Source organism: Chiloscyllium punctatum, chromosome 41 (assembly GCF_047496795.1).
Source record: "Chiloscyllium punctatum isolate Juve2018m chromosome 41, sChiPun1.3, whole genome shotgun sequence".
Classification (NCBI taxonomy): domain Eukaryota; kingdom Metazoa; phylum Chordata; class Chondrichthyes; order Orectolobiformes; family Hemiscylliidae; genus Chiloscyllium; species Chiloscyllium punctatum.
Genome location: NC_092779.1, coordinates 26,202,123 through 26,226,321, shown reverse-complemented (window position 1 = coordinate 26,226,321; position 24,199 = coordinate 26,202,123). Strand labels below are relative to the sequence as shown.

The following is a 24,199-nucleotide window of genomic DNA, read 5'->3' as shown; positions in this document are numbered from 1 at the left end:
GGTCCACTAATAACCTGTTTGTTTTTGATCATAGGATATTTTCTTCCTTCCTTCAGTACTGCACCAAATTTCAATTTATGCTATCATACATAATATATCCCCAAACTCTTTTGTCCTCTGTGTTAGTATCTTACATGTTTTTGGACTGTCTTGAGACTGTGCAGAAGCGCCAGTGAGTTTTTAAAAAAATAATTTATGCAAAGTTGGTGATGCTGGCTTGGCCAACACTTATTACCCATTCCTAGTCATTATTGAGAAGGTGGTGGTGGTGAGCTGCCTTCCTGAACTGCTGTAGTCTATGTGCTGTGGTAGACCCATAATGCCCTTGGGGAGGGACTTCAAGAATTTTGACCCCGCGACAGTGATGAAACTGTGATTTTTCCAAATCTGGATGGTGAGTGGCTTGGAGACAAACTTGCAGATGGCAGTATTCCCATGTATCTGCTGCCCTTGTCCTTCTGGATGGTTGTTGTTGTGGACTTGGAAGGTGCTGTCTAAAGATCTTTTAGTGAATTGCTGCAATGCATCTTGTAAATGGTACACACTGTTGCTGATGAAGGGAATGAATGTTGACATTTGTAAAAGAACACACTAAGTATATCATGATTAAATGTGGATTTTAAAATTCTAGTAATTTTAGCGGGATGGAAAGTAATCTTTTCCTCAGTTTAAGGTAAAAGGTGAAGAAAAGAATTTGAACTTGTTCAGTGAATCTCAACTTCAACATAATGAGGGGCTACATTTGTTTGGAGGTGGAAGGATGGCAAAAACCTGTTTGGAGAAGGAATGAAAGACTAACTGGAAGCATTTGAAGAGATGGCATCAGATTCTGTTAAATTTGAAGCTTCAGATCTTGGAAGACAAAGGCATCTAATGCACAAGTGAACTATTAATGAAATGGGAATCTTCAGCTCAACTTCAGAAGTATTATTCATGATATTTCTAAGCTTGTAAATTCCACTTTAGTGATGCACGACACTTTTTTTTTCATCCAGTGGGAAATAAAATACACTGATTTAGGTTTTTGCTTTCAAATTGCCATCCTCAAATTGAACGTTGTCTGGAACAAAGCAGCCATAGCTTGAGCTCTAAATTACATCACTTTTTCAGTCATGCTCCTCAGTCGCTAATCTAGATACAGATGCACTGCTAGGATTTGACAGACTTCACTCATGGAAAACTTGCCCTCAAAATGCTGGAAGCCGGATTGGACAGCATCCTATGGCAGAACGAGAAACTAAATAAATGAGCTGAATTATCAGGGTCAGGGGCTCCAGGCAGGAAGGAAACTTAATTAGAGAGGATAGTGACAGACAAAAACCCTGCCTCCTTCCTGCCTTGCCAGAATTAAGTTCTGGGCAAGTAGGCCCAAGCTTCACCTTCCTGTCCTGCATTAAGGTCCTTAAAGTGGCCAGTTAATGACCAGCTGAGCGCCTTAGCCAAGTGAGTTGGGCTGAAATTATCACAGCTTCAGTTGGGACAGGGCAGAATCAGCTTGCCTTAACAATTGTAGGGGCTTCTGTGGCACGTTGGTCACCTCTTATCTAAGAGGCAGGAGGCCCGGGTTGAAATCCCACCTGCTCCAGAGGTGTGCAATATCATCTCTGAACAGGTCGATTAGAAAATATCAATCCTAACCAGTGGGCGCAGACTTTCATTGGTGGCTTCGAAATGCAGGGCTAACATAAGCCTGCACTGGGGAACACGTGAGGAATTGGACCTAGGAATCCAAAACAACTTCCTTTCCATCCCGGGAAGTTGCCCTGGTAACAGCCACACTCTCCATCGTGGCACTGCAGCAGTCAGGAGCAGCCAGCCTCTGTTTTCCTGAAGCTTCCTTGCCCCGGGTCACAATTCTCATAGAACAGTTAGTAGCTGGCAACCAATTAGCTGAATGGCTGTCTGAAGATTGAGGAAGCTTCCCCACCTTCGTAGATTGCAAAATTTCTTCCACGAAAGTCTGCTGCTTGCAAACCCGAGGAAAGATGCTTTCCAGTGTTCCAGATGTAATGAAACCTCCAGAACCTAAAAGTAAGTGTCCCTCTTGCTTCAGACACTGCTTGATTTGCTGACCATTTTCCAACATCTTTTACTTTTGCTTCCGATTCTTGGAATCTGCCGTACTTTGCTGCTAAAGAATGTGTTTTCAGCCTGGATGAAGTGGGACATCAAAATGGAAATCATGTCAAGTCAAATGATTTGATTTTCCGTCAATGGGCCTGTCAGTAGTGCAGCCTATGGAGAAACAGTGAATAGCTTACAGTAGACTCTAGGTTTCAGTGTTTTGTTGTCTGTAAACAATGGAAGTTATCAGTTTTATAGTTCCAACAGCAGTGAGAGCTGACTGTCTTGCTGTCATGACAGCTGCATAATCTGTGCCATTACTTTTCATTATTTTCAACTAATTATTTCTTCACTATGATTCTTTGATTTTATTTTTCTTTCTGTTCCTACCAGAAAATATCTGGAGTACATATGGGTCACAGGGGGAGTTGTTGGAAAAGCGAGGACTGCCTTCTGTGCCTGCCTCGGAGAGTGCAACAAACACAAGACTCCCATATGTCTTCAGTGACATTGCGACCTACTTCACTATGCTGGTTGGCATCTACTTCCCATCTGTGACAGGTCAGATTTATGGCTGGGAAGGGACTATGAGATGTAGAGTTACTGTTCAGCGTTCTGCATAACATGTTGTTTCACATTTGCACTGCTAAAATAACTCTTTGTAACCCTCATTAGTTGTTATTTCCAACTAAATCGACTTGTTTCCTGAAGTGTTGTATTGCTTGCGTTATGGATGAAACCAAACCCCCTCAAAATGTTCAGAAGTTAGCGTAGACCATAACTTTTTTTCTTTTTTAAAAGATAAATTTAGAGTGTTGCATTCCAGATGCAATTCAATTTGGCAAGCTACCAGAAAAACACACTTTCTTCATCTATTCTAGTTAAAATATAACAAAAGAAAGAAAGAATTGGAATAACTCAACCCTATCGGAAAACTTAAAAATAGATTCAGTAATTGTTCGTCTCTCATTAGAAAAATTAGATCTGAGTCTAGTGATAGATTCAGGTACAACTTTATTTTGGCACAACTGTTACACCTCTTATTTCCTTTACAGTAAGGCTTACAAAACCTTCAGGTTGAAAATGGTTAAAATTGAGAGCGCACACTGATACTACTGATCAGCAGCACTGGGATGTCTCTCTGTGTCATTGAACAACAAAGATAGACAGGCTGGTGGTCCACAAATGGTCAAGATATTTTCAGACTTCAATAGGAAGGGCGGGAGCACTTCTGCCTGAAACTGTTTTGAATCTTATTTTTTGTTGATTTTTTTTTGCACATGTGTGGATCTGTAGCTACTGTGGAATCTATATAGAGTCCTAGAGATGTACAGCATGGAAACAGACCCTTCGGTCCAACCTGTCCATGCCGACCAGATATCCCAACCTAATCTAGTCCCACCTGCCAGCACCCGGATCATACTCCTCCAAACCCTTCCTATTCATATACCCATCCAAATGCCTCTTAAATGTTGCAATTGTACCAGACTCCACCACATCCTCTGGCAGCTCATTCCATACACGTACCACCCTCTGCATGAAAAAGTTACCCTTTAAGTCTCTCTCATATCTTTCCCCTCTCACCCTAAACCTATGCCCTCTAGTCTGGACTCCCTGACCCCAGGGAAAAGACGTTGCCTATTTATCCTATCCATGCCCCTCATAATTTTATAAACCTCTATAAGGTCACCCCTCAGCCTCCGATGCTCCAGGGAAAACAGTCCCAGCCTGTTCAGCCTCTCCCTGTAGCTCAGATCCTCTAATCCTGGCAACATCCTTGTAAATCATTTCTGAACCCTTTCAAGCTGCACAACATCTTTCCGACAGGAAGGAGACCAGAACTGCACGCAATATTCCAACAGTGGCCTAACCAATGTCCTGTACAGCTGCAACATGACCTCCCAACTCCTGTACTCAATACTCTGACCAATAAAGGAAAGCATACCAAACGCCGCCTTCACTATCCTATCTATCTGCGACTCCACTTTTAAGGAGCTATGAACCTGCACTCCAAGGTCTCTTTGTTCAGCAACACTCCCTAGGACCTTACCATTAAGGTGTATAAGTCCTGCTAAGATGTGCTTTCCCAAAATGCAGCACCTCGCATTTATCTGAATTAAACTCCATCTGCCACTTCTCAGCCCATTGGCCCATCTGGTCCAGATCCTGTTGTAATCTGAGGTAACCTTCTTTGCTGTCCACTATACCTCCAATTCTGGTGTCATCTGCACACTTACTAACTGTACCTCTTATGCTCGCATCCAAATCATTTACGTAAAATGACAAAAAGTAGAGGGCCCAGCACCGATCCTTGTGGCACTCCATTGGTCACAGGCCTCCAGTCTGAAAAATAACCGTCCACCACCACCCTCTGTCTTCTACCTTTTGAGTCAGTTCTGTATCCAAATGGCTAGTTCTCCCTGTATTCCATGAGATCTAACCTTGTTAATCAGTTTCCCATGGGGAACCTTGTTAAACGCCTTACTGAAGTCCATATAGATCACATCTACTGCTCTGCCCTCATCAATCTTCTTTGTTAATTCTTCAAAAAACTCAATCAATCTATGATAGTCTGAGGAATCTTAACTAAAACCTACTCTTAATATTGTCAAGAGAAACAACTACTTTGTTTCTTATCTATGTAAGCAATTGCAGCTGCACATTCTTTCCCAACCAGTAACCTTAATTAAGCAGTCCTGTTTTGTTCAACTTGCTGCAACTATATTAAGAAAACATTTTCCTAAAGTTCTCTCTCTACTATCAGCCATATTCTGCTTCATTCTGTTGGCCTTTTTCTGTTCAGTTATGGGAAGCCATCAGCCACTTTGTGCTACTTAATTATGGGCAACCCTAACAGTATCTTTTACTAATTAACCATTGCAACACAGTAGTAACCTGTAAACACACCTACGGCAAAAGGCAAGTTCAGAAAACAGATTGTCTCACATGCTACTCAAGGAGCTCTAGAAGAAAATTGAGAGATAGTGTAGAAGAGATTCACTGCAATTTCTAGCCCTGCTGAGACCCCAGCAACAACTGCTGAAAAAAACTAAAGATCTTGGTTCTATAAGAGTACGACCTCACCCATTCAGACTGCTTCTATTGTTCTAACTTTAAAACACACTAAGACCTCGCAAGCTGTTTACTGTAGTTGTTCTGTTAGACTCTTTGTAACCACTGCCTGAAAACCTCTCTTCACAAAAAAAACCCCAAAACAAAATAACCTCTTAAAGCCATATTATTGTCACACTTTGAATTCTGGCTGATTATTCAGGGTCTTCTCCAGGTGTAACCTTTTAGGATTTTTATTTCCCCGACACGACTGGTGCTCCTAGCAGAATGAGGATTTTTTACAAACATCTTCCTCATTCACCAAAGTCTGCACACAGAAATATGCTGAGATGAACATGTGTCCACGTTGAGCCCTTATCCCCATCTGTGGTAAAAGCCAATAGAAATCAGTGTCCTTTGCCCATGATCATGGTTTTGAACTTTGCATACAAGCTGAACCTAATGCTTAAAACTTCAAGTTGAATTACACAGATAGCTGAACAGAACTGTAGAAGTGAATTGGCATAATGTTTGGTGAGATTAAAAGCCATGAGTATTTAAGTACAGTTGCAAAACAGCAAGGATGAGAGCTTGTATACCTTTAATGAATTACGCACTCAAATCTGATAAAGGTTCTTTTTTCCTTCAACAGGCATTATGGCTGGCTCAAATAGATCTGGAGACTTGAAGGATGCTCAGAAATCCATCCCTACTGGAACACTGTTAGCAATTATTACGACTTCTTTCATTTGTATCCTTACCCTGGGAAATCCTCACATTAATTTAAATCCTCAAAATTAAAAGTACTAGAAATTTCAAAAGACTCTGGGGATCCAGGGCCCTGGTTGCTATGGTATTGCATAGATAAAATGGATCATGAAGGTGGATTCAGTAGATCTCTAATAACAGGTGGAATGAAACCTAAACCTAAACAGTCAGTAAACATTTATGGAAGAATTCCACTATCTAAAGCCGCTTTGGGGCTTGAAGATTAACTGCCACCAGCCATCCATGTGTATCATGCCTCACATTAGTGATCATTCAGAGTAAGCAATAAATATTGCCATTCTAGTTGCCATCCCACAAATGCTGTTTTTTAAAAAAAATCAAAAATGAAAACTCTCGATTTATTTGTAATACCAGAAGCAAACTGATTAACATTGCAGTGTAGTTAGTTAGATTCTCAGCAAGTCACTCCACAGATGACAGGGGAGGCAATGGCCTAGTGATATATTTCTGGACTGTTAGTACAGAAATCCAGGTAATGTTCTGGGGACCCAGGTTCAAATCCCACCATGGCAGATGATGGTATTTGAATTCAATAACTCTGAAATCAAGAATCTAAAATGATTACGATGAATCAGTTGTCAGGAAAAAGCTGACCAGGTAAGGTTGTCAGTTTACTTCCCAAAGGACATTCATCTGACTGATGAATGTCCTTTAGAGAAGGAAACTGATAACCCTACTTGGATTGGCAGGCATGTGACTCCAGACCCACAGCAATGTTGTTGACTTTTAACTGGCCTCTTTGCAATAATGGATGGGCAATAAATGTTGACGCAGCCAGTGACGAACCCCCCCACCCCAAAAAGAAAATCCCATGAATAAATTTTAAAAAAGACTTTATCTTCAATACTGCACCAGGATACTTTCCACGAGATGAACTAGAATGTTGACAATTGGGTCTCAATTGCAAATCAGTGCATTCCCTTCAAGCTGTTTTCATTGCCTCAATTTTCATTGAACTAACTGCAACATTAGTTTTAATTCTTTGCTCATGCCACAGGGTAATGCGCTCCATCTCTTGATCTTTAGTCAGACTGACCGAAGGATCATTTCAGAGGAAAGTGGCCCAGTATTCTCCCTCCTGTCACCACGCCCTCAAAAGGCTGAGATGGTCTACAATTCATAATGGATGGTCATCACTGAAGAGTCGATGACTCATTAAAATTTCCACTACAAGCAGAGGATGCTGTTGCAAGAGTACTTTTGGCTACCACAAGGGAATATTTTCTAACTCGTATATGTAATTAAAACTAATTTGGGTAACATTGCCTTTTTTTCCAAAAAAGTACATTTCCTTGATAATCAACAACAGACTTGTCGTCCATTATCTTATTTGGTGCTTGCATTGAAGGTGTGCTCTTGAGGGACAAGTAAGCAATTTTCATATTTATGGAACACTCTGGTATTGTATTGAAAAGTTGCACATCTGTTTTCCCTGGACTGTTATGACTATCATTATATTACAACATATTTTAAGCTATCAAAAACATCAGTCCTTGCATACGCATCATGGTGTGTCAGTGACTAATTAAAATGTCAGATAATCAAATGTTCTTCTATTGGTAATGAAGCTCTAATTGAATAATATCTTTTCCTCTCACTTTGCCACTCCATTATCTTGGGTTTTTTTTTTAACCTGTTGCATCACTTATTTCCCTGGGCGAAAGTGAGGACTGCAGGTGCTGGAGATCAGAGTCAAGATTAGAGTGGTGCTAGAAAAGCACAGCAGGTCAGGCAGGATCCAAGGACCAGGAAAATTTTCATTTCAGGCAAAAGCCTTTCATCAGGATTCCTGATATGGGCTTTTGCCCGAAACATTGATTTTCCTGCTCCTCGGATGCTGCCTGACCTGCTGTGCTCTTCCAGTACCACTCTAATCTCACTTATTTCCTGATCCATCTGAACCTAGAGTTAATTTTACTCGTGATTGTCTGTATCCTTCTGAGCGTAATGCTACAGAGCAGGCAGTCAGTGTGATTTATTTGAGGCTGAATGATTTTCCTGTAGAATTGCTCATTCTCTAATGAAGGGGCAATAAATACTGCGTATTTAACAGGTGACTCATGGGCGAGAGTGTTATGTCCTAATTAAACATAAAGTGTCCACCTGCCCTTCAAGATGTGTATTCTTGTTTTTAAAAAAAATCTTTTCTTCTTAGAGTTTATATTTGTTCGAGTATTTCACTACAATTTTTATGATGCTAATCTAACAGCTTTTATATTTCAGATGAAGGGTTCTTGCAGCTCTATTATTCAATTGTAGATAGTGCATTGAAGTTTGATGGTAAAATATTTGTACCATCCCTTTAAGAAAGGATATATGGACTATATACTTAAGAGCAAATAAGGGACTCTCTTAATTCAAATGGTACATTGAGAATTTATTAAACAGATGGCATGATACATTGCTTGAAGCCATAAAACTGGTTCAGTGCAGAATAGTTCAGACTTTCTTAAATTGGTTTTGTAGCTTCCTGACACAAATGATAACTGAAAGATAAAAGATCTAATCTTATGTTGTTGAGTCAACAATTGCCACCTACCAGCATCCAAGCTATGAGAATAGGTTGGCTTATTATGTCGTGAATTCTCTTTCTGCTAATACTCTGCTTAGGAACAATACAATGAAATATCATGAGCCAATCTGATTCACTGCTGATTGGGGTTGTTCTACACTTAAATGACAGTTCGTTTAGCTAGCGTTTGAGGTTCTAAAAGTAAACAGCTGGTCTGCAATGAATTTTGTTTTTTGCCTTTTGAAAGACTTCCACTTCTCTCTTCCCAGGTTCGGCGATTCTGTAGATGGCAACCTTGTTATTGGGACTCTGGCTTGGCCATCACCCTGGGTTATTGTGATTGGTTCTTTTTTTTCAACGTGTGGTGCTGGCCTCCAGAGTCTCACTGGGGCCCCTCGGCTAATGCAGGCTATTGCAAGGGATGGGATCATTCCTTTCCTGCGGGTAAGTGCAGACAATTTACGTTAAATGTCATCAACAAGGTGTCAATGAAACTGAAGACTGTGAGGTGTGTGTGTGAAGAGCAAATTATTTTCTATAGATGTGCTGCACTGTCAAGGCAGGAATAAGGACGACATGTATACTCCTTGAAAGACTAGCCTAAGTGGGCTGCCAGGTAGTTCTAGAGCTATCATGTAGTGTATTAACTGGTTTTCTGGTGTTCGGCAAATCCATGCAGAATGCCACACCAACCTTCCATTCTATAAAAGAAGGGAGCTCTCCTTTTTCTGAGAGGAGGTTCTGATCACTGCTTTCTCAGGAATGTGGGAGTGTACTTCCATTCTGACATTTCTTTCATTGCCCAGAACTGTCATCAGCAGCTGTCAAAGCGGCTCTCAGGTCCTGTTCAAGGTCCTGAGGGGGCAGGATGCCAAGTGGATGGGAGAGGGGCAGGTCGTGGCTAAAGTTGCCAGCTGGAGAGGAGGCAGGATGCCAGATTTTGTAGAGTGCCAACTGGGGAGTGTTCTATAGGGTGCCAATTAAGCAAGATGGTAATTGGGGTGGATGTAGGGTGCAAGGGGGCAGGTGAGTGTTTAGAGTAGGTCAGGGTGGGTTGGATAAATTAGGTCCATAATTATAAGTTTGCTGGTTGGGGTGGAGTGAGGCGGAGGGGAGGAAAGGAGGAAGTGAATCTTTTCCTGGCCTATCTTCGGATGTTGTCTCTACATCTGGGGTTATAAGGGGTCTCTGGGTTGAGGTTAAGGTAACTTTGGGACCTGTTTAATCGTTACTTAGGGTTCAGACTACGTGTTCAATGATCTCAACTTCTCCTGACTAACTGGTTTTACTCAATTTCATGGGAACTATCCAAAGTCTCTAGTAGCTATGGAGATTTCTGGGGAGTTCCAGGTATAATTTCCCGGACAATTCCACTGGCGATTGCTACAATGAAGATTCTGCAAAATCCTCATGTGCAACTCCTATCATTGGTTACAAAATGGCTGGTGAAAGATCCGTCTCTTTACACCTGTACCACCTACTATGGGGTATATTCCCCATTTTCCCTGTTACTGGATGCCCGTAATGGCCCAACTATGGCAGGTATGGTCTGACGCGCTATGTTAATCCTCTGTGCAAACAGGTAATTATGTTGAGAGGTCCATTTTATACATAAAATTCTCTACTTCTAAAAACAGGTTTTTGGTCATGGAAAGGCAAATGGTGAACCAACATGGGCCCTCCTCCTCACAGCTGGTATTTGTGAGATTGGCATTTTGATTGCTTCTCTCGACAGTGTCGCTCCTATTCTTTCCATGTAAGTATAAAATTATTCCATCCTTTTTCCCTAACCAATTTTTTAAATTTAAAGAGACTGTGTTGGTTTGCTTTCATGTCTTAACCAGAGCCAGGTTTTAATGGATGGCCATTGTCCTAAGACAATGGCATTGGTTTTCTGAGATCTTAAGAGAACTGCCTAATGGGGGCATAGAGAGTGCCCCCCAAAAAAGTAGTCACAACTGTTTGATGTGCATTTTTGTCTTCACTACCTTGCTTCCTGAGTGTCTCGGCAATATACATAAAGTTTGACATTTCCATATTGCCTTCAATATAAAAATATCAAAGTGCTTCCTGGTCTGCTGTTGTGAAAATGGTCTGATGAAGAGGGAAAGTTTGGAGTGATACAGGCAGGAAAACAAAGGTTAATTGAAGGGACAGAAGACTTTGGGAAAGAGCGGCAGATGGTGAAGTCGAGACTTTTGAGGGACAGGATTTCTGCGCATTGAGGTTCAAATGTCAATCGAGAGAAGTTGGGCAAAAGTGGATGTACATAACAGCGACAAATTTGTTTAGAGAGAGTCGGTATACTAGTCATTTGCTGATTAGACAGGACAAATACACAGATGAAGGAGGCAAATGTTTACACTGTTCTGAAATGTCAGTAAGGCTGGTGTGAGCAAACACGGGGGTAGGGGAATAAAAACTGGCTTTACCTGAGTCTACAGCCGCCCAAAGTAAGCAGTACAGGAATGGTGATACTGTCCAAGCATTATTGTTGGTGAATCTAAACTTGTCAAGAGTAAGTAATTTATTTGACAATGTTGCATTATTGACTGGAAAGACTCGGAATTAATTAGTGGAGAAGTAAAGGATCGCAAGTCATGGACCAAAGAATAACTGATCAGATTGACCGATAAAACCTAGTAATGGGAATATTTTTAATTGCCTTATTCTACATCAAGGACATTGTGATCATCCATCAGGTCAAAATCTGCAGACAAAATAAACTCCATAGGAGGTGAATTCAAAAATGTGATCTAAAGCAAGGGTCAGTTCATTGTAGCATTCATTTTTCCAGAATTCAGCAGCACAAAGTTTTTGTTTGATCTAAAGCATTGGAAAATGGGAAGCATCCGTTGTCAGCTATCCAGCTCACGCGGTTACTTTGGGAGACTGTGGAACCTGCTCCAGTTTAGAAAAATAATTCTTGCAATAGCTGAAAAGCTAATTTGGGAACAACTGAAAGCCCAGATTAGAGACACAAGGGCATCTAATGAGAATGGATTTAAAATGGGCCCGAACTAATTTGAGATAACAATGGACAAACGGCTGAAAACTCGAGTACTTATCAGAATTATAATGACAGTAGCGCAGCATTGTTTGTACCATTTTAAGCATAATGTTCTAAGCCATATTTGTTTTTCCTTTTCTCCCTCAGGTTCTTCCTGATGTGTTATATGTTTGTGAACTTGGCATGTGCACTGCAAACACTCCTGAAAACACCCAATTGGAGGCCACGATTTACATACTACCACTGGTATGGCAGAATACCCTCAAACAAAATGAGCAAATACTGAAGGATCTCTTTAGTTTTTGTGGCATGCAGCAAGCTCCAGTCTGCTGTACTATGTCACTCGTGGATTATTTAAAACCATTCTAGTGACAAAGCTCTTGAGTTTCATTAAATAGGGCCACCAACACTGGTTGTGGAAAGCTGGCATGATCCGCTTCTAATGTAGTCCTTTGTGCAATCAAAGCTCGTTCAGAATGAAGTGGGAAATATCAGTGACAGCATAACTAGCTGGCGGCATGGTGGCTCAGTGGTTAGCACTGCTGCCTCTCAGCATCAGGGTTCCAGGTTCGATTCCAACCTCGGGCAACTGTCTGTGTGGAGTTTGCACATTCTCCCCATGTCTGTGTGGGTTTTCTCCGGGTGCACCGGTTTTCTCCCACAGTTCAAAGATGTGCAGGTTAGGTGAATTGGCCATGCTAAATTGGCCATAGTGTTAGGTGCATTAGTCAGAGGGGAATGGGTCTGGGTGGGTTACTCTTCGGAGGGTCGGTGTGGACTAGTTGGGCCAAAGGGCCTGTTTCCACACTGTGGAAATCTAATCTAATTGTGTTGATCTCCATTTACCCATTTTTGTGCCCACCCATGGGATGTAGGCATCATTGGCTGGCCACATTTATTGCCTGTTCCTAGCTGCCCTTGTGAAGGTGTTGGTGAACTGTTGCAGTCCATGTGCTGTAGGTTGACCCACAATGCCCTGAGGGAGGGAATTCCAGGATTTTGACCCAGTGAAAGTGAACGATATGTTTCCAAGTCAGGATGGTGAGCAGTTTGGATGGGAACTTGCAGGTGCTGGTGTTTCCTTTTATCTGCTGCCCTTATCCTTTTCAAATGTCACATTGCTTCATTTCGCTTAAGTAGAGTCAGCATGATCTCATGAAGGGGAAATAGTGCCTGACAAGTTTATTCGAATTCTTTTGAGAAGATAACAAGCATGAGAGATAATGGAAAACAGGCTTTGTGGTATGTAGAGTTTTAGCTTTATAATGCTGGAGAAGCTCAGCAGGGCAGGCAGCTCTTGTGAGAGAATTATTTAATGTTTTGTCCAGCAACCCTTCACAAATCTTCCTCTGATTTTCAAAACTTGCTGAACAATTTTTGAACTACATTTTGGTGGGATTGTCTCATGGGATGGACTTTGTTCATTTCACTTTTATCTGTGAAACTGGTGATTGAAAGACCTCTTCCTTTAGTTACAACAGCCTCACCCTAGTCCCTTAGCCATTACTGGATACAATCTTGAATATTTTCTGTAATTGGGAAAAGGAGTTACTGTGACTCCAAATGTACACGAACTTGGCTCTAGGCCTACTGTAGGGGATTCTGAAGTATCTGAAAATGTTTTTATTTCAGTGACTTACTGTAAGCATTCCAATTCTAGGACTTTGTCCTTCCTGGGAATGAGCTTATGCCTTGCCTTGATGTTCATCTGCTCCTGGTATTATGCGCTGGTTGCCATGGTAATAGCAGGATGCATCTACAAGTACATTGAATATCGAGGGTAAGATAGTTATCTTTTAATATGAATGAGTGCTTTATCTGGTCTAATGAATATTGCATTGTTTCTGCCTGTATTTTGTTTTGGAAAATTCATTTTATTAACCTTCTTTTCATCAGGGCCGAGAAAGAATGGGGTGATGGCATTAGGGGGCTGTCCCTGAATGCTGCTCGATATGCTCTGCTGCGCTTGGAGGATGGTCCACCTCACACCAAGAACTGGAGGTAAAAGCAAAACTAGACTCTGTCGATGCTAATTCAAATCTCTTAAAGCTGTTCCAAATTACCTTCCTAGAAAGGGACTTTTAGCCTGCAGGACAAAAACTTGACCCTGCTTATTAGCCAGATTTCATTCTGGATGTGTCGGCTTAATTTTCTCAGTGATTTGAACCTTTTGCTCACCAAATATCAACATTAAAACCATTGACATGCGCTTCGTGTATAGCAATGCTCCCAGAATTCTGCTGGAAGGCTATGCCAATTAAATTCAACCAGTATGACCCAATTGCTTCCTCCTCGTTCTGTAGATTTGGAGTGGGAAACAAAATTTGACCCTAATTTTCAGTAAGCTAGAAAGAGAGTTGAATGACATTCCTTTTAACCCAACATGCATGTAAAATTGAGCAAATTCAGTGAATTGACCTTAACCAAGAGGCTTCCAACTCTCGCCAAACTATTGTTTACTTGAAATCCAGATTGTTTTTATTTTAAAACTGAGCATTGAACTGATCAATAAGACAAGTCACCATAAAACTGGATGTTTAACTATAGAAGTGTGATTGGCTGCACTGTGATTGTGGAGATAACCCCTTTATAGTGTTTTTGTTTTAATATTTTACAGTTTTGTCAAAATGACAATTGAAAAAAAAGTGCATGTTAAACAGATGTAAATTATGGGGAGATCTTATGTCTTTTATGAAGAACAAGCCTTTGGGAGATGTTTTTCATCTTGTTTTTGCATTGAGTATTAGCTATTGGAGGGGTTGTTGGCCTCATTGATGTAAAATACCACTACACAGTGCAGGCACAAACCAAGCAGTCTCATCAAACTGGCTGCCGACAGGGTGTTACCATTTAGTTGTTACTGCAGGTGGGTTAAGGGCCACAAAGGGAATAAGAACAGTGGGTTTTTTTATGTACCCCAGACAAGAGTTAATTTTTTTTTGAGAAATTAGTTTAAAAAGAACGTGAGTACTGCTTGATGAAAGAGACACCGGTATCAAAGCAGTGTCTTCCTTACCCCAACCCCACCCACCACACCTTGTCATAGGCTGCTGTCACAAACAACCTCTTGTCAGAAAGTAATGGTCCCCATCAGCAGCTGTTGATTCCCCCAGGTTAACCTTTACTCGTTCCTTTTTCTGCCCAACTTTTCTCTCTTCCTGGGTGGTTCCATTTTCACCACTTACTCCCTTGACAACCACCCTATCTTTTAGCATATATACCGACTTTTTCCTAGCTGCAATCAGTTAGAATCATAGAGATGTACAGCACGAAAACAAACCTGTCCATGCCGACCAGATATCCTGAATTAATCTTATCTCATTTGCCAGTATTGGGTCTATATTGCCTTAAACCCTTCCTATTCATAAACCAATCCAGATGCCTTTTAAATGTTGTATTTTACCAGCCTCCACCATTTCCACTGGCAGCTCATTCCATACACTCACCACCCTTTGTGGAAAAAGTTGCCTGTTAGGTCACTTTTAAATCTTTCCCCTCTTACCTTAAACCTATGCCCTCTAGTTTTGGGGAAAACACTTAGGCATGGGTCTGGTGAATAGCCATTCATGATTTTGCAAACTTTTGTAAGGTCATCCCTCAGCCTCTGACATTTCTGATGAAGGGTCAATGCACCTAAAACATTAACTCTGCTTTTTCTCCACAGAAGCTGCCAGACCTGCTGAGTTTTTCCGGCTATTTCTGTTTTTGTTCCTGATTTCCAGCACCTGCAGTTCTCTTTTGTTTTTGAATGGTATCAAAGCTTTTTGTCTTGTACTCATTACGTTGATGCAAGAATACAGAATTTAAAAGGTGTAACAATTTATACTGCACAAGAAAAGGGTGGTACTGATTGGTGAGTTGATTCCAGTTGTGGCGTTGCTGTGGAGAATGCATCAGAGTATAATTGACCCCCCTGCTTTTGATTAATTTAATAAAGTACCAATGGTTGGATAGCATCTTTTTGCCTGCAGATGGATATATGTAGCCCCTTGCAAGTTGTGACATCTGTGCCTGACTTGAAGAGTACAAGACAAGATGCTTTGATACTACATTGGAAAAATATTTTGCAGATCACAAAATGACTCCGCATTTTGACCTAACACCTGCCTTTATTTTTTTCCCTTCTCTCTCGCTGTCACTGTCACCCTCTCGCTCTCGTTCCCAGGCCTCAGCTGTTGATATTGCTGAACTTGGATACAGAACAGAATGTGAAGCACCCTCGGCTCCTGTCATTTACCACCCAGCTTAAGGCTGGCAAAGGGTTGACCATTGTTGGCTCTGTGTTGGAAGGCACATTCCTGGATAGGCACGCTGATGTACAGAACGCTGAGCAGGTATTACTCACCCCACAATTTATTCACTAAGCCAAAAGAAATTACAGATAAAATACCTGAACATGCACTTGAAGTGGATTCGGATGTAACTGTTCAAAAGAAAATTGGCTATTTAGGTGAAGAGGAAAACGTTGCAACATGATTGAGGAAAGAATGGGGGAGTGGCACTTTGTGCACTTTGAAAGAATGATTACAGGCACAATGGGTCAAATAGTTTGGTTCTATGTTTTGTCATGAAATGATTTGTTTGTAACAGAGAGATTTTTTGCCAGGAGTGAAATAGCATATTTTGAGGCTGTTCCCATTCCTGTTTCATCTAGGATGGCACGGTGGCACAGTGGTTAGCACTGCTGCCTCACAGCACCAGGGATCCAGGTTCAATTCTACCTTCGGATGATTATGCAAACTCCGCACAGCCATTCTGCCGGTGTTTGCGCAGGTTTCCTCTGAGTGCTCTGGTTTCTTCCCACAGTCTAAGGATGTGCAGGTTAGGTGGATTGGCCATGCTAAATTGCCCATAGTGCCCACGGATGTACAACTTAGGGGTATTAGCCGTGGAAAGTGCAGGGTCCAAGGGATTGGGTGGAATGCTGTTCCGAGGGTTGGTGTGGACTTGATGGGCTGAATAGCTGCTTCCAAACTGTGGGGATTCAAACCCCCAGCATTATCACAATGATGCTGCATCATTTAAACGGATTGGAAAATTGACTGGGCTGACTAATGAATCCTTGGCTGAGAACATTTTACACTGACTGTTCATCGCCATTCAATGGGCTGTGACACAACCGTAAGATGAACCTGGATAGTTTATACAAATTTGGCTGAATGTGACTAGAGTTACAAACCCAGTCTCCCTACTTTCCAGTGCCTCTTAGATTTGTGAAATCAATTGTATTCGACAAACTAACAATTGAATATAACGTGGAAAGGGCAATACATGGAGCTGGTTTGTTTGAGTGTCACACAGCTTGGTTAAATTCAAGTGATGACTAGCCCAGAATATTTAAGCCCACAAACTAATTTCTTCTCTTTCCTCAACCCCATATATCTATAATAAATAACACATGGTAGTTGAAGGAAGCCTTGTCGGTATCATCTTGGGCATGCACTGTCTTAATGAGCCAGCTCCATCCCCCCCCCCCTCAATCCATCTAACATTAGACTAGCAATTGTCCTATGGATACCTGTGTACATTTCAACTACCTGATGTTTTCAAAATTGTTTTGAAATGAAATACTTAACATCACGTGATGTGGGATATTCATTGGTTGGTAAAGGATACTCCTGTACCCAAAGAATGAATTGTTGTTGGAGTGTGTAGTGTGAGTCATAAGAGATTTGAAGTTCACGTTTACTGTGCCTGATGGTTTGATTATCTGGCATTTGGGGCAAGTGTCAAAGGACTCTCTTTTCAGCACTGTTTGCGATTGGGGAGGTGTGAATGTGCTGAATTAGGGAGTGGCTGTCAGGTTTTTAAATCATACATAAAATTAAATGGTGGGCCGCTGAAGATTTTGGAAAACTACTGCAGCTTCAGTTTTATGAAGAGAAAGTGTGAAATATAGAACAATACAGCACAGAACAGGCCCTACAGCCCTCGATGTTGCGCCGACCTGTGAACTATTCTCAGCTCGTCCGTCTACACTATCCCATCATCATCCATGTGTTTATCTAAGGATTGTGTAAATCTCCCTAATATGGCTGAGTTGACTACATTAGCGGGTGGGGCATCCCACGCCCTTACCACTCTCTGCGTAAAGAAGCTGCCTTTGGCATCTGTCTTAAATCTATCACCCCTCAATTTGTAGTTATGCCCCCTGGTACAAGCTGACTACTTCATCCTAGGAAAAAGACTTTCACTGTATACCCTATCTAATCCTCTGATCATCTTATACGTCTCTATCAAATCCCCTCTTAGCCACTGCCTTTCCAATGAGAACAGACCTAAGTCTCAGCCTTTCCACAAAAGACCCTTCCCTCCAGACCAAGCAACGTCCTGGTAAATCTCCTCTGCACCTTTTCTGATGCTTCCACATCCTTCCCAAAATATGGTGACCAGAACTGTACACAATATTCTAAGTGTGGCCGTACCAACGTTTTGTACAGTTGCAGCGTGATATTGTGGCTCCGGAACTCAATCCCTCTACGAATGAAATCTAACACACCGTCTACCGCCTTAACAGCACTATCCACCTGGGTGGCAACTTTGAGGGATCTATGCACATGGGCTCCAAGATCCCTCTGCACATCCACACTACCAAGAATCTTTCCATTGACCCAGTATTCTGCCTTCCTGTTATTCTTCCCAAAGTGTATCACCTCACATTTAGCTGCATTGAACTCCATTTGCCACCTCTCAGCCCAATTCTGCACTTTATCCAAGTCCCCCTGCAATCTGTAACACTGTCCACTACTCCACCAACTTTAGTGTCGTCTGCAAATTTACTAATCCATCCACCTATGCCTGCGTCGTAAGTCATTTATAAAAATGACAAACAGCAGTGGTCCCAAAACAGATCCTTGTAGCACACCACTAGCAACCGGACTCCAAGATGAATATTTTCCATCAACCACCATCACTGTCTTCTTTCAGAAAGACAGTTTCTAATCCAAACTGCTAAATCACACTCTATTCTATGCCTCTGCATTTCCTCCAACAGCCTACCATGTGGAACCTTATCAAAGGCTTTACTGGTTTCTTCTTTCTCCTGCTGTGCAGGTAAGGGAGATACTTTCAGCCGCCAGTCATGCAACCTCTTAACTGGCCTGTGACTAGTGATCAGGTGACTGTCTATTTGTTTTCCCCTTCCTATGGAGAATGATATGGCGGTGCTGGTGTTGGACTGGGGTGGGCAAAGTTAAAAATCACACACCAGGTTATAGTCCAACAGGTTTATATGGAAGCAACTTGCCTGATGAAGGAGCAGTGTTCAGAATGTTAGTACTTCCAAATAAACCTATTGGATTGTAACCTGGTGTTGTGTGATTTTTAACTCTGGGAAAATGGACCTGGGGCTTTTGTAGACCTGACATTCAGAACTCCACAATGTGGAGGAACTAAATTGGTGTGCCTCAATTTAGTAGTGGTTAGAACTGCAATATCTGTCATGAACATGCTCCTGTTAATATAATCTGTGTTCAACATAAAAGGTGCAGCATTCTCAGCTAGCATGGCTGATGGATGGCTAAGTGGAGATTGAGTGCCTTTGCCCCTCCTGATGTATTACATGTTGGTTGCTTTGACAGAACATTAAGACCTTGATGGGGCTGGAGAAGACAAAAGGTTTCTGCCACGTGGTGGTATCGTCCAACCGGCGAGATGGGGTCTCCCACTTGATCCAGTCATCTGGCCTGGGAGGAATGAAGCACAACACTGTACTGGTGGCGTGGCCGGAGTTATGGAGGCAAACAGATGGTCCAACAGGGTGGAAGAACTTTGTAGGTCAGTGTTGCTCAGTTATTCACTGAACCTCCATGCGATTAGTCCCGGGATGCCAGGTCATTTTCAGAATCCATCAGAACTCCCAATTTGTTCTCCACATTAGGGGTGAGCAGATTGAGATGCTTTAAAACTCTCAAGGGATTGAGAGGGTGGTTGCAGAGAAGCTGTTGGCTTTAAACAGTCTGAAGACATCTAGGGAGATCAGGAAGCATTTTTTTTTTCACCTGAGTGTCATGGAAATATGGAATTCTTTCTCAACGACTGTAGATGTGTGAGGTCATGACTACATTCATAGATTTTCTTATAGGGAGGGGCTATTAAGGAAGATGATTAGTGGCTAAACTGAATTTGAAATACAGATCTGCCATGATCCGATTGAATGGCAGAGTAGAGTTGAGGAGCCTAATGGCCCATTGCTGATCCCATATGATCAACTCAAGGAGTTGAATGGCTTTCTTTAATATTAAGTAAAGTCAGATTTGAAGTGTAAGTGAAGTTGTCCAAGCTGTGTACTCCGTGGATCATGGCAGAGAACCAGAACTGATGGTAGCTAGGAAATGGTGGTATCTGCTGATGACAATGAGAGGGCAAAGTGGGCAAAGGGAAGGAATGAGAGAACAGGTGGAGATGGAGCCCAGAGAGCAAGAATGACAGTGACAGCTAGGTGGGGAAAGGGATGTAGGATAATATGCAGAGAGAAAGAAAAGCTGTTAATGGAAACTATAAGGAAGGGGAAATGGGTTGGCTGGACTGAAGACAAGGTAAAAACAATGACTGCAGATGCTGAAAATCAAATACTGGATTAGTGGTGCTGGAAGAGCACAGCAGTTCAGGCAGCATCCAACGAGCAGCGAAATCAGCTTGTGTTCATCCTGCCCCCAGTCTGCGCCATGTATTTCTGATCTCCAAATAGAGCAGTAGATAGACGTCTATAATTCTATATAGAGCATCCAGGTGTTACTTGTTTCTTTCTAATTCATTTGTGGGATGTCAGCAAGGCTGGACTGTATTTGGCCTCTCTCAAGAAGCTGATGATGGGCCATCTTGAATCTTGACGTCCCGTGGTGACGATGCTGTTAAGTGGGGGACTCCAAGCATTTTGGGTTGGCACAATGATATCTGCCTGACTCAGAATGGTGTGTGACTTTGAGGCGGTGGCATTCAAATTCAAGAACTGCTTTAGTCCTTCGAGGTGATGAAGGTCCAGGAATTGTAGAGTCTTATTGAAGGTGCCTTGACAATCTGTCTTGTAGGATGGTACATAATGTAGGTGAAGTGCACTAGTGACACAGAGAAGATGTTTAAATCAATCAAAACCAAAAGAACTGCTGATGTGAATCAGAAACAAAAAACAGAAGTTCCTGGAAAAGGTCAGTAGGCCAAGTGGCAACTGTGAAGAAAAAGCCAAGTTAATATTTCTGGTCTGGTAACCCTTCCTCAGACCCTTGTATTATGTTTAAGTCAATGATACGTTGCTGTTGGAGTAGACTTTTTGTCCTGAAACTATGTAATAAATTTGACAATTATTTTTACTGCAGTTAAACATCCAATTATTTTAGGTCATTGTCGGATAATCCTGTCTTAACAGGGATATGACTGTCTACATGTTGGATAGTTAAAAACAAAAGATTTGTTAGCTGTTAATCCATACTATTTGCTTTAAAATGTAAACCTTTATCTTGGAAGTATATCAGGCATATTTCTTGGATAGGGAGTTAATCGATTAAACTCTTATGTTTTATCGTTATTTAAAACAATGTATTATTTTACTATAGTATACGTAGTTGGTAGTTCAATGTGGATTCTTTGATCCATAATGAAAAAGGCACACTTTTTTTTCCCCCTGGATCGTTCTGCTCCCCTTAGCAAACAGCAGGTGGCAGTCTCAGCTCACTTTCAAATGCTTTCAAGGAGATAGGGAAAGAGACCGGCAATGGATTGCCATGACTTGGAGATGCTGCTGTTGGACTGGGGTGGGCAAATTTTAAAAATCACACAACATCAGGTTATAGTCCAACAGGTTTACTTTGAAGCAATGGCTTTCAGACCCCATTCCTTCATCAGGTGATGTGGAGGTTAAGCTTAACTTCCACAACCACCTGATGAAGTAGCGGCGCTCCGAAAGCTAGTGCTTCCAAATAAACCTGTTAGGCTATAACCTGGTGTTGTGTGATTTTTAACTACAATAGATTAATTGACCCTTTGAACCTTCTGGAATCTCAAACAGTCAGAACCTTTTTGAGTAAAGAAATTGACTTTAATGTCTCTATTCTAAATCACTAGCCCCTATTCTGAGACCATGGCCCCATATTCTTGATTCCCAGTCAAGAAGAACAATTTTTTGACATCTACCCTGTTGAGCGTCTCAATTTCAATTTAATGATATCTCACCCTTTTGAGTTCAGGATTGTAATCTGAGTCTATTCAATCCTTTCTTGAATCTCCATTCGGAATCTACCAGCCAGTGCCCTGAGATACAGGAAGTATAGAAGTGGTCCTGTACAGTACAAACACCCCACATTATGATCTTCATTTTTCCTAACGATTGACCCACTGCCTCCATCAACTCTAGGCCCTTTCCATTTCGCACCTCCTTGATCCCCAAGCTCTGTGCTCCTCAAACTCCTCCTACACTTCTCCATGCCGAGCCCACTCCACATCTCTCCCTCACCATTGACTCATCCATTGTCAGTCCTGAGCCTGCAAAGAAGATGGCATTCTCCTGCAGCCCTCCTTGTGCCTTGGAGTCAAAAGAGAAAGATCACTGACCTAGCTGGATGAAGCTGATTGGGTGCACTTTACCATTAAGCAGAACATGCCTGGGTTCCTTGTGTTTTGCTGACTTTATCTTGAAAATATGATATAATTTAAAAGATGTGTTATGCTTGTAGAACTTTTTTTTTACTTCATACATTCGCAGGATGAGGGTGTTGCTAGCTATGCCAGCATTTATTGCCCAGAGTGCAGTTAAGAGTCAACCACGTTGCTGTGGGTCTGGAGTCACATTTAAGCCAGACCAGGTAAGGGTGGCAGTTTCCTTCCCTAAAGCACATTAGTGAACCTGATGGGTTTTTCCAGCAATCAACAATGGATTCATAATCATCATTAGACTCTTAATTCCAGATTTTTTTTGTAATTGAATTCAAGTTCCACCATTTCCCGTAGCAGGATTCGAACCCAGGTCCCCAGGACATTATCTGGGTGTCTGGATTAACAGGTCCAGCGATAATACCATCACCTCCCTTCATGCTATTGTGAATGTATTACAAGCATAAACACATCACAGGGCAGTGAGGCCTGACACACCACACAAACCAGCACCTGTGCACCTCAACCCCCCAGAGAACTGTCGGGAGATCAAAACCTCACTTCCAGCCCAATTAGATCACCTGCCACATCACGTTTCCTGCTCTTGTACACTGCACAAAATTTCCCACTCCCTCCAAAATTTAAAGTTTCAACAGTTCTTCATTCCTCAGTCTCAATCACAATCTCCAGTGGGTGCCCTAATAAAGCAAAATATGCAGATGCTAAGCATCTGAAATTAAAACAAAGTGCTAGGAAGGCTTGGAGAAAGTGAGGACTGGAGATCAGAGTCAAAAAGTGTGGGGCTGGAAAAGCACAGCAGGTCAGGCAGCACCCGAGGAGCAAGAGAGTTGACGCTTCAGGCATAAGCCCTTCGTCAGGAATGTGGTCAGGTAGCAAGAGCGAAGCAGTGTTGATGTTTGATGTCAATCACCTACCGTCAAACTTCACATCCAGAAACTGGAAATACTGAGCTGAGGTAACGGTGGATAATTGTGACAAAGCAGACTGTGTGCAGATATTGGCCATGTTGTAAGGAAGGGTTACTCGACCCAAAATGTTAAGTCGGATTTATCTCCACAGATGCTGTCAGACCAGCTGAACGTTTTCAGCAATTTGTTTTTTGTTTCTTATTTACAGCATCTGTAGTTCTTTCGGTTTTGATTTGGTCAGTTTTGATTCTTTCTTGGGCCTGTTGTGTATGAGGATACCTGCTGATCCTGTGCTAATCCTGGATGACTGATTGTACTTGGTCTTTCACATCCTCCCTTGCTTTGCTCCAATTGTTTTGGTTTCATTATCTTTTACCATCCCACCACCTTCCTTAATGCGGCTAAGGGGTGTGGAAGGTAATGTCTGTTCCTTCTACCCTTTGTGGTTGGGACTGGACATGTAACTTGGCCTGGGTGACACAGTAATAGTTAGCCAGTTATCGGGTCCAGGGATGGAGTGGGGAGTGGGAGGAGGGGTGGGGGGGGGGAGGTGGTTGAGGTAAGTCACTTCTGTGGGTCTCCCCTTCACTGAAGTGTAAACAGTCCTTCCTTTTCGCAGGGAATGGCTGAGGTGTATTGGTTAACCTAGAGATTCCATTTTGTTTCAGACATGGTATGTGAGACAACAGCCGCTCACCAAGCGCTGCTGGTGACCAAGAACATAGATTCCTTCCCGACAAACCAGGAGCGTTTTGCTGGAGGCACCATTGATATCTGGTGGATTGTCCATGATGGGGGATTGCTGATGTTGCTACCATTTCTCCTCAGCCAACATAAGGTAAACTTTCTGCCTGTTTTAGAGGTTCAGCCATGTGATTGGACGTTCAACTCTTCTTTTTTTATTTCGTTGCTAGAAGAGCGGCCTTAGTTATCCTCGGCTTTTGACATCTCCAGATTGGACAATTGCAATTCTCTCCTCTCCACTCTCCTATCTTGCATCCTCTGAACGACAGCTCATTTTCTGCTCACTGGTTTACATTTGGCGCCCATTCGGACACTTCTAGATTTTCGATTGTCGTTCTTTTGAGGCTCGCTCCCTCCCTTCCTCTGTTACCACATTCAGCCCGACAAACCTTTTGAGATGTCAGCGGTCCTCTAATTCTTCCAACTTGAGCGTTCCAAGATGGGGCCCAGGCAGCTGACGGAGGGGTGAAGACTAAGCTTCCAAATCCATCACCTACCCTCTCCTTGGCTCCGAAC

The 24,199-nt window shown here is 42.1% G+C and overlaps 1 protein-coding gene across 8 annotated transcripts in view; it reads left to right on the top strand.

The window, feature by feature from the left end:
• The window catches only part of LOC140464936 (solute carrier family 12 member 7-like), a 254,371-nt gene that overhangs the window by 202,876 nt on the left and 27,296 nt on the right, over positions 1–24,199 (top strand). For all 8 annotated transcript variants that reach the window (XR_011955023.1, XM_072560589.1, XM_072560587.1 and 5 more), the window contains 11 exons: positions 2,458–2,625; positions 5,768–5,866; positions 7,214–7,271; positions 8,686–8,860; positions 10,054–10,172; positions 11,574–11,672; positions 13,087–13,206; positions 13,323–13,427; positions 15,592–15,760; positions 19,007–19,202; positions 23,608–23,777. Coding sequence is in view for 7 of the 8 variants with exons in the window: in XM_072560589.1 (XP_072416690.1) it covers positions 2,458–2,625; positions 5,768–5,866; positions 7,214–7,271; positions 8,686–8,860; positions 10,054–10,172; positions 11,574–11,672; positions 13,087–13,206; positions 13,323–13,427; positions 15,592–15,760; positions 19,007–19,202; positions 23,608–23,777 (1,478 nt within the window). In the remaining variant the exon portion in view is untranslated. The remainder of the gene's footprint in view (positions 1–2,457; positions 2,626–5,767; positions 5,867–7,213; positions 7,272–8,685; positions 8,861–10,053; positions 10,173–11,573; positions 11,673–13,086; positions 13,207–13,322; positions 13,428–15,591; positions 15,761–19,006; positions 19,203–23,607; positions 23,778–24,199) is intronic.